Below are 11,398 nucleotides of genomic sequence, written 5' to 3' on the forward strand. Positions count from 1 at the left end.
TAGGGGAAGGAAACAGATCACGAGATATCTTTGCCTGTTGAGGGGATGGAGATGTATATGATGCAAGTGTCTTTCGAGTATGTCCACTCGACCTCCTCTCCAAACTTTTTTGTAACTCCACCTGATACAATGAAAAGAATGATGTTAGCATATACAAAAATTGAATTTTAGAATGACATATAATAGAATAGTCACTTACCGCATACAAATAATCATGATGTTCATCCACAATAGGTACACGTTCATGATCTGGAGTGACAAGCCCCTCCTGTAAGCATCACAATATAAATTAAACTAAATACAAGTGTCGTTAAAATTTTCAATAACATATTATTAAGATAACAAATGTAATGCTAAATTTACAAATATGTCTCATACTTTTGTTAAAGCAGTTGAACTTGCTACTGCTGCAGCAACACCGTGCTCCATTGATGCGCGGACAAAAGGAGGAGTCTTTGAATTCAACATCTAAAAATTAAACAAAGTATATTGATTAATCACCAAAACTATCTATATTATTTAATAAAAATATTAAAGATAAATTGTTTACCTGGGTGAAAGATTCTTGATGAAATACACTACGAGGTGTTGATGTTGAAGCTCTAGCATCAAACTATTTGACATCCAAAATGATTAATTAGAAAATCATTCACATAAGGTTCAACTATCTACATATAATAATTATATTTTTTCACTCGTTGTATACTTGTGGAGTCGACGAAGTAGTGAAAAAGGGTGTTGTAGGAAAGTTGCTAGTATTGTGAACACTTTGACCCTGATTTTTTATCATAATAATTTACTAATTTAGATATATTCTCAAATTTGCATATAAGGTTTAATAAAAAGAATGAAATGAACTTGTAATGAAATTCACCTAGGTATCAATGCCAAATGTTTCATTCAACAAGGATTCTATCATGACAATATTCTCTGTAGCAAAGTCCGCTCATGCACGTGCATTCTAAGAACTATTAGGATCATAAGTGCAAAGAGAACCACAAGATCAACAAAAATGAGCTAGAACTCGATGCCTAGAAGAATCAACATCATCACTCGCATCACCCTTTACTAGAGGACTAATATACTGTATAAGGGTCTGAGTGAGTGAGCTAATCAAGTCTAGAGTTTCGACCTCAATACTCTCCTTCACAATGGAAGGAATAATAACATGCTCCACCATAGGTCTGGCCAAGGGTCTTGGTGGGAGATTTGGATCACGCTGTGCACCCTCTCTATCATGCGAGGAACCCCCACCTCTACCTTGGAAATCTAGAAAATCAAAATAGTTTGGGATCTCATTAAGGACAAACTCACATTACAGTTTTATCAAAAAGTATTGGGGTACCTCATGATTATTGCATGGGGGCTGATCAGATACCATCCACCACCTATCCCAAAAATGATTCTTAATCCCTTCATGATGACACCAATGAATAGGGAATCTCCTACATCCAAGGTGTAAAGGTTGATTCATTCAGGGGTCCGTAAAAAGAGCACACAAGTCAAATTTATTAATTTTCTTTTTCTTCACTGTCGCATATGATAATTTGTCAGCATAAAATTGCTTTTGTTCTTCCTTCTTACGGGATCAAAAATTTATTTTCCCACTCACAGATTGTATGTGAGATACAATAGATTGCAAAGAATTGGCAAGCTTTGTCCTATGGGAGTTTGTTCTAGTGGGATCTTTTAGCCTTGTGATTAAGCCTTCTAGCTCTTTTTGGCTATTTTCTATTGGACCTAATAGGTTTTCTTGTGTACCTATGGGGTGTCTAGGGATTGTAGGAGGTTCTTGATGTGCTTCTTCTTCAATATGGTCTTCATGAGGAGCTGATTGATGTGCTTCTTCTTCAATATGGTCTTCATGAGGAGGTGATTGAGTGTTTTCAATATTCTTTTGTCTAATCTCATTTTCTGATAATGAAAATAAATTTAAATCAATAAACCTAGTTTAATATTCAAATTAATAAAAAAAAATGACAATAAGATAATAAAAATACATACCTCTTCGAGCTCTTCGATGGTGTGGCGGCATTTTGATGAGAGATAGACAAGTTAGTGCCCAATTTCAAGCCTTTACAAAGGGCGAGCGCAAGAAAATAGCACCCAAAAATGCCAAAATGCGGAGCAAGGTTTTTTTGCTGTTTATAATGCACATACGCCTTATAAGGCATGTGCACTATAGGGCGCATGCCCTATAGTGCATGCACCTTATAAGGCGTGCACCTTATGCGCTTTTAATTTTTTTTTTTTGAAGTGTGGCACCTTTTTGGTACCACAACTTGGTGCATATACCCTCCAAGAGTAATTGCTTTTATCCAATGGATAAACTCTTGTGCAAGAGACAATGGGGATAACCATGGTTAGAGCAATAAATGCTTGAAGAGACCCATGAGTTAAATGAGGGTTGATTTAGAGGGAAATCCTCTAACCATGTGGGTGAGTTGAGTTAACCATTAATGGTTATGTAAGAGTCATAAATGGTTTGGAAGACTTTGGGGGTTAACTTGTTGAAGAATAAAAGCCTTTAATGCATTTCAAAGGCTTTGGAGGCTTTGAGAAGTGACTTCTCTTTGTTTAGAAATGTGACAATAATTAGGAGATGAATTAGGATGAATTAGAATGGATTAGAAGAATTTAGAAGAGGTTTAGGAGGCAAGTGGGTTTGGTGGGTGAGAGAAAATAGGATTTTATTTAGAAATAAAATCTATTTATTGGTGCAACTTGCATTTGTAGGAGAATGCAAGTGGAAGGGTTTTTAGAGATTTAAATAAATATTTAAATGAGGAAGGGGGGTTAATTTAAACAAATATGCTTTATTCATTTAATTAATTGTTAGTGTATGGTTTAATGAATTAATTTAAATAAATTGAATAATTTATTTAACTAATAGAAGAAGAGGTTTAAGATGAATTAAATATTAATTTAATTAATTGTTGATTGATTGTTAGCTAATCAAATAAATACTAAATATTCATTCAATTAAGTGGACAGATTTGGGTGTCTACACTAACTATATATCAAGACGAGCTTTTTATAGTAGTTAACCACTAAAAACTATAAAATTTTAAATATTGAAAAATATTCTATTAATAAAAATATTGTAATGTGGTACAATAAAATTAGGATGCACTTAGCTCTCTCCACTAGTGCTCACTGAAAAGAATTCAAGGAAACTAGGGGTACAACAAAGAGTTAGCATATCAATAGCTATTATAGCTAACTTCACACATCCACAGATCTTAAATAGTACATCACATTTCAACGATACTTTTTTGTTGTTTCTATATGCGACTTGATTGCTTATAGCGATTGTTTTGGATTCTAGGTAGTAACGATGCACAAGGGTCAAAAAGTACACATTTCCAAATGTCGCTCGATACCTACTTAAAGATGTCCCAATAACAATGCACTTATAATTGTCAATACTTATGCATAAATGATCTAGTAGTCATGCACAAATGTCTGAATAGTCATACTTAAATGAGCCAATTATGATTCAAAAATGCTAAAAAGTAAATAACTATTAATACATGTGAAATTTATTAATAAACTTTTAATTATCATTTTTTTAATTTCTTTAAAATTAATAATTGAAAAATTAGATGATTAAAGAATGAGTGGTACCCTTCCCTATGTAAATCAAGAATTGAAACTATTATTAGGGGAGTTCCCAAAATATGAAAAGAACCCAAGCTATAAATCAATTAAGTGATGATGAGGAGGATATGTGTGGTCTAAGCTACCCATATCCTTTTAATGGAGCAGTATTAAAAGAGAAGAGCCCTGCAAAGTCGATGTGTGGTAGGCAGAAATAGACATTTTCTGCGTTGACAGAAAAGGATCTGATCAAGCTTGATGTCATCAAGTGCATGTCATTATACTTTTTCTTTGGCAATGGCGTATTCAATTTTTAATTGAAATGGGCGGTCGCTTACGACCAGCAGAAAGGACAGTGGCAGATGACAGTTTGTTAGTCCTTGTTTCGTTGAAGTAGAGGCAATGGCATATTTTCAAATGAACATTTCTGACAATGTAGGTTTGATATATGTTTGAATGAAAATGTATAATCAGAGAAAGTAGATAATGAATATTTCTTAATATTACCTGATCAAAATAATCAATTTTCGAAGAATATTTTCTTTTGAATTAGTTTACAATTTAAATTAATAAAATATTTTTTTTGAGTGTAGTCATATTAAACAATTATCTCTAGTCAAAATGACGATGATCTAATCATCAAATACATTTTCCTGCAACAAATAATTTAGTTATATTGCATAATCGATATATGTTTAGATCATTGGAGATGGCAATTGCAAAGTCATTCCTTACGTTTATTAGTTGTACGTCATCTCAACAAATGTGGCATAGACGTGGAAACCAATAAAATAAAGTTAGAATTGACAAGCACTTTAGAAAGAAACGAGAAGGAAAATTACATGGAGGGCCATCACTAAAGGCACTGCAATTGCTGGGAACGATGCACCATTTCCATGCAGTGCTTTGACTATTATTATTTTTGTTATAATTTGAAGTATGAATGTATAAAAGTTGCATTGACTAATGTGTCTGATGATATTTTTCTACAAAGACTTGGAAACTAAGTCGTCCTAAAAAGTTTAGAATTGGTTATAAATATACATATCTCTGGATCTAATTTGTGATAGATTATAGATTAGGAATTGGTTTCACCAATGGCTTTTCGTATGTTCCATCTGGTTTTTACTTATGTGCTCTCTATGCCATTTATGATTTTAGTATCCCCATCTGAAGTGGGCAACATGAGCATCCATGATTATATCAGTTACGTTAATCCACCAGCTGTTCACAATTACGAAGTAAGTCAGTTTCTTTCCTATTTCTATTGGTTTTTTACATTTTAAACTTAACTATAAAAGTAGTTATTTGGTTATGCAGCATGACAATGGAGACAACATACTCTGTGTAAAATTTACTGATCAAATTTCCCTCCGCCCTGGAAAACAACAATATGGTTATCATAAGGTAAGACTTCATGCTCTTTGTACAAATGAGTTTCTTTCAGACTATGGATAGGATAACAATTATCTATGTCTTTCAAGATAAATTGGTCGATCTATTAAACTCTGTTCAGATAAAATATTAATGTCTTTTAATAGATGTCTGGTATTTTCTATTCCATTTAGACTGTTTAATTTTTAGTTTGTACCTTATTGAATATTTGTGATTTCACTTTCCAATTCATCATATAGCTTATCCAGATGGTTCATGTTTTCTTAATCACTAAGCAGAGATAAGGGTCCCTGTAGCTTATATAATTATTATTTTTTGTAGTTTACCTTGAAAATTTTATTTGCAGAACCCAACTTTGAAAAGGTTTTTTTTGCAGAACCCAAATTTTCTTTACCACTAAGCAGGGATAAGGCTCCCTGTAGCTTATAGATTGTATCCTTTTTATTGGCTCTATTTATCATCATTGAATTGTGGCTATATTATTAATTTAGAGTGTGCAATTGTAGAAGAATTCAAATATGGGCTGGAGGGATACTCCAGCAGGGGAACCCTCTTCAAATATGTCAGGCAGTGGGCTTGGAAAAAGATGTCCAGAAGGAACAGTCTCTGTTATGGAGATAAAGTACGAACAAGTGAAAGCTGCAGGATCTGTTAATAAGTTTCTGAGGAGAAAATGATAGAATCGAATCAGGTTCATGAGGTACATCCAATGAGAAATTAAATATGTTATCTTTTTGGTTTTAAAAGAAAATGTTTGTTTTACTAAATGCGATCAATCCTAAAGTCAATTTAGCATATGTGCAATCATTTTTCAAAGTAAAACAAATTATGATGAAGTTTCTTTGTGCAAAGGGCAAAAGTTGTGAATGTCAACAGTCAAGTCAAACAAGACGATCTTACAGAAAAAAATTTAGCCTTGTTTTCTGATTTGGTTTACTTATGATATTGTTCTTTGGTTTATTTATGATATTGTTCTTTGGTTTATTTATGATATTGTTCTTGAGATTTAATTGTGTAATTCTGTAGTATGCCGTTGCACAATTTTCATATGAGGGAGTGTATAGAGCACAGGGAATATTCAATATATGGCAACCATACGTGGCATCTGATGGTATTTTTAGCCTTGGTCAAATTTGGCTTGTCTATGATCAAGGACTGCCTACAAGACAAACAATCGAAGCTGATTGGGAAGTAGGTATTTTATAACCACATATAATCTAATTTATTGGGGGGTGGAGACATTTCCACACAATTGTAATATATGATACTATAATGTAATTTCAGGTCTTCCCATCTCATTATGGCGATTCCCGACCTAGACTATTTGTATACTGGACGGTAACTCTACAATTTGACTACCATAAGATTTTTGTTTGTATCGAAGGTTAAGATATATTGTTTATTGATAAACATATACTATTGTCTTGATGCAGGCCGATAATTACAAGTCCACAGGTTGCAGGAATGTAGAGTGTCGAGGATTTGTGTTGTTCAACGGTGCACAATACTATCCAGGCCAACCTATAGAACAAGTATCTGAGTATGGCAAAGATCAGATTGAAATGTTGATTAGCATAAAAAGAGTAAGTGATTACTTCAGTAGAGAAAAATGTATATTTTTTTAATGATTTGCAACAGGGATATAGTGGAGTATTAATGGTCTAACTCTCATTGAAAGGAAATATCCTATATCTTTATTTAGTTTTATTAAAAATGTATGTGGAAAATCAAGCAAGAGATTATCAGATGAATGTAGTGAAGAACAACATTGTTTAACTGTAAATACAATTATTATTATACTCAAATACTGTTATGTAAGCTTCTAATATTACTTTTTTATATTTGAAATTTAATATATAAATTTTATATGTTAATAGAGGGATAGTTCAGATATTCTATGCTAAGGCATTTCAGTGGCATAGTACGATTGTTTTTTTCTTTTCATGATTATTGATTATTATTTTTCAATAAATTCATAATTTTTTTTTGATATGCAGGAAATTTTAGAAGGCAACGCAATATGGTCTTTATATATACAAAACAAAATTGTGAGTTATTGGCCTGGAGCTTTATTTAGTTCATTGGCCGAATCAACCGATCTTGTGGAATATGGAGGGGAAGTTGTGTATTCTACCAATGATATAGGAACCCCACTCTCAAAAACACATATGGGTAGTGGTTATTTTCCCAAAGAGGGGTTCTCAAAGGCAGCTTATATAAGAGACATCCAAATGCACAACTCTATTGATACTCTTGTGTACCCTCAAGAAAACATTATTGCAGGAAAACCACCTTGCTATAATTTAACTCTTGGCATTGACAATACTAATCCAGAATGGGGTCACTACATGTTCTTTGGAGGTCCCGGGGGAGACAATCCTAGTTGTTTGAAATGATTATTAGTTATTGCAAGGATACATATTATTAATGCATCTAAGCTTTTGTTATGTAAACTAATTGAAATAATTTTCTTATAATTTTGAGCTATTTTTTATTCGAATATTTTAAAGTACTGTAAATTTAGAGTTTTTTTTGGTTAATAGGTTATATTTTTAATCTGAACAATTCTTTTGTAAATTAATTGTTTTAGATTTTTAAATTTTATTTAAAAATAAATTTGCATTTTTTGATATAATTTTTAAATTTTCAATACTACATGATGAATTAGAAAATTAAAATTATGGAGATTGAAAGAACTATCTTATTTATATAATTTTTAATGTATATTTAATTTTTTTAGAAGGGTTATTACAACAAGTGTTTATTATACTCATTAAATAAAATTTTAATAGTATCCCAAAAGTGTGTGTGACATTGTGACACTAAAATATGGTTGATAATGTACACTAATATGTGCTTGTCAATAAAAAGAATGTCAATCCAAGCCTTTTGTAGTGTTGTAAATTGTATCGATAGATACAATTGTCATCCTCACTAAGGCCTCACTTTGGTGTTCAAGCTTTCCATGCTTTGACCTTGTTTGATTCTACTCACGCTAGCTTCAATCCTCAAACTTCACCTAGCTTTTGGTTTGTGGACCCTTGTTCAACTCTAATTGGCTAGATAAGGGGTCCCTAGCTACCATTATCCTACAACCAGAAATTCCTTGTCTTGACAAAAGGGCCCCAATTTTTGTCTTGAAAATAGTCATAAAATGTAGGTAGAAATTCCCTTCCCATGTTGGTTTGTCTTAAAATTTTAAACATGTTTAATGTAGTGGTGTATAAAAGAAAGCCTTACCCCCTCATTTGAACATCCATCTAACACCTCTCAAATTCAAATTCAACTCCTACAACTCAAATTCAAGTGAGCAAGCAATCAAGAATCTTCAAAACATTGAAGGAGAGGTCAAGTATTCACGATTCAAGCATTCAAGATGACATCCATGATCAAGATTCTATGAAGACATATTTCATCCTACATGACAACATTAAACTTGCATGAAGACTTCAAAGAAAGACTTGTAAAGGTATAACATTTAAATTACAATAGCTCAATTCAGATCTAGCCTATTCTCTCAAAAGGCATGCTTTATTTTTCCATTACATTTCAAGTTTCATTTCAATTAAAGTGTTAATTGCAAACTCAAGGTTTAACTTTGGCAAACCTCTATCCACAACTTATTTTCTCTTTTTTGTATGCATGTGATAGTTTCAAGAGCTGTAAATATAGAATTAGATAGAGTAGAAAGAGATGATTAGATCTAGCTTTAAAATATGGCCACCTTTTAAGTAAACATAAAATTGGATGAGTAATTTAATATGTATATGCTCAAAATTTGAAATTATGATACAAAAGTGTAATGATAACTGCAAAAGCACTCAAATTTTATAAACATTTTTTAAAATCTATTAATGCATGGAATTTATGATAACAATGAGTAACATACATTCATCTCGATAACAATCTAATTAACTTATCATTACTCACAATTTTAATTTTATCATAATTATTAATGAAAGAAAACAACTAAAAATACTTAGAAACATGCCTTATGAGTTCTATGAGGTAATGTAGACTTATCATCCATAACTCACCTTAGATTGATGGAGGTGCAATGTGAACCCTCCTTAATGGATTTATTCCATATCCACCCCTTTAAGTAAATTTTGTGGCTTGAGGTGAAAGAGACATCCAACCAACATATTTCTCTTATGATAATCCTCCTAATCACCTATCACCTAAGGTTTTGGCTAAATCAAATAATCAAGACATGTCATTCTGCACTAAGAGGTTTGTTCTAGTTGTTATCTACCCATTCCCATTTGATATTCTCTTTTCCTATTGTACATCAAAATAATTTGCAATGAGGACATCAATCATTGACATACAACTAGTCCCAAGCCCACATGCTCTTTCTAGAATCCATCCAATTCTTGAGATCAACAAAGGGTATCCCTTTCTTCCAAGAAACTAGTAGTATACATCTAGTTAGTAGGTGGTACAATTGACAAACTATCAACATATTACACTCATTGACTATGGCCAACCTCGAGAGTTGATAAGATTATATTAATTGGGTTATAGGATTTATCCTTCAACAATCATCTCAGATTGATATGACAAGTTTATGTGTTGGAGGAATATAATCTTCTATGTCCTCCCAGGGTCCTTACTCTATTTATTATTGTAAAATTTAGCATTTGTATATAGGGTGAAGTATATCAATTATAAATTAGAAACAAATATAAATGTTATTGTTACTAGTACTAAAAATGTGATACTATATAATCCCAATCTATTATACAATATTTTTAATAGTATAACAAAGATGGACTAGAGTTCAACATACAATATAGAAGGGATTATGTCATAGTACTCATTTTATTAAAGTCATTAAAGCATCAAGCAATAGAATTAGACACTCAATATAAGAATATGAGATGCTATGTGATATTGTATATCTCATTCTAATTATTTTGGATCAATATATAGGTCATAGAACTCTCAAGTCAACTTTAAAAATAACTTAACATGCCTCAATAAGTTATCATAAAAATAAATATTATAAAGAAAAAGATAAACCTAGAGAAATTATAGGAGTTATTATGAAAGGATATATAAGGAAAATGCATTGTTGAATGCTATTAAGATATTATGTAAGGGAAAGTGATAGAAAATGGCATGGAAAGAAGTGGGTAGAAATGGTGGATAAAAGTGTGGTAAAAAATGACCACCCTTTTCTTCAAAATAGCTAAACCTAAAATTGGATGATTAATTTAAAATGCATATGCTCAAAATTTGAAAATATGATACAAAATAGTATAATGATAACCTTGAATGGACACAAATTTTACACATTTTTTTAAAAATCTATTAAGGTATGGCATTCATGATCTAACAATGAGTAACATACATTTAACTTAACAACAATAAATTAACTTATCATAACTCATAAATTTAATTTCATCATAATTATTAATGAAGGAAAACAACTAACAATACTTAGAAATATGCCTTATGAGTTCTATGAGGTAATGTAGAATCATCATTCATTACTCATCTTTGATTGATTGAGGTGTAATGTGAACCCTCCATAGTGGATTTATTTCCTATCCACTCCTCTAAGTAGATTTTTGTGACCCAAGGTGAAAGAGACATTCAACTGGCCTACCACTCTTATAATAATCCTCCTAATCATCAATCATCTAGGGTGTTGACTACCTCAGATAATTAAGGCATGTCATTCTCCACTAAGAAATTTTTTCTAGTTGTTATCTACCCATTCCCATTTGACATTCTCTTTCCCTACTATTTATCAAATGACTTAGGAATGAGGACATCCATTGTCGACATCCAATTGGTCCCCAAGCCTACAGTCTCTTGGTAGAATCCATCCAATTCCTATGATCATTGTAGGACATCACTTTCTTGCAAGAAACTAGTAGTATGCATCTAGTAAGTTGGTGGTGCAATTGACAAACTATCAGCATAGTACACTCTTAAATTACAACCAATCTTGAGCATTGAATTTATGTTTTGTTTAAAAGACTTAGATCATCTAAAAACTTATGACCTTCAATTCTCTAAGAGGCTTTAGAAACCTCTACCTCATCAATAACCAAATTTAAAGTTGTAGTTCCAATGCCTATCACCAAATTTCTCCCAAAGTTTAGGTAGGGATCATCCATTTATATTCCCCTTAAGACTCTCTCTCTCACACTCTCACTCAATGTCTATCTCTCTTTATGTCTTTATCTCTCTTTCTTTCTCTTTCTCTAACACACTCTCTCACTCTCTTTATGTCTCTTTAATCTTTGGACCCTTCATACTCTCTCTCTCTAGGAATCTGTTTAGGTCTTTTTATTTTCTCTCTCTAAGACTCTAGGTCCTTTTAGAGCTTTTTATTCTCTCTCTAACCCCTCAAGAATCTCTATCTCTCTCACACACTCAGTTTAGATAT

General features: G+C 32.0%; 2 protein-coding genes across 2 annotated transcripts; both read left to right on the forward strand.

The window, feature by feature from the left end:
* The first annotated feature begins 4,683 nt into the window (after positions 1 to 4,683).
* LOC131856249 (uncharacterized) lies at positions 4,684 to 5,681 on the forward strand. Its single transcript, XM_059207723.1, has 3 exons — positions 4,684 to 4,841; positions 4,921 to 5,007; positions 5,502 to 5,681. Exons 1-3 carry the CDS (start codon positions 4,698 to 4,700, stop codon positions 5,670 to 5,672), a joined length of 402 nt encoding a protein of 133 aa, XP_059063706.1. The 5' UTR covers positions 4,684 to 4,697; the 3' UTR covers positions 5,673 to 5,681.
* Positions 5,682 to 5,690: 9 nt separating this feature from the next.
* Positions 5,691 to 7,391, forward strand: LOC131856717 (protein neprosin-like). Its single transcript, XM_059208614.1, has 6 exons — positions 5,691 to 5,695; positions 5,848 to 5,926; positions 6,022 to 6,186; positions 6,280 to 6,333; positions 6,429 to 6,578; positions 6,993 to 7,391. The coding sequence occupies exons 1-6, from the start codon at positions 5,691 to 5,693 to the stop codon at positions 7,389 to 7,391; spliced, it is 852 nt and encodes a 283-aa protein (XP_059064597.1).
* Positions 7,392 to 11,398: the final 4,007 nt, after the last annotated feature.

This window comes from Cryptomeria japonica, chromosome 7 (genome assembly GCF_030272615.1).
Source record: "Cryptomeria japonica chromosome 7, Sugi_1.0, whole genome shotgun sequence".
Lineage (NCBI taxonomy): Eukaryota > Viridiplantae > Streptophyta > Pinopsida > Cupressales > Cupressaceae > Cryptomeria > Cryptomeria japonica.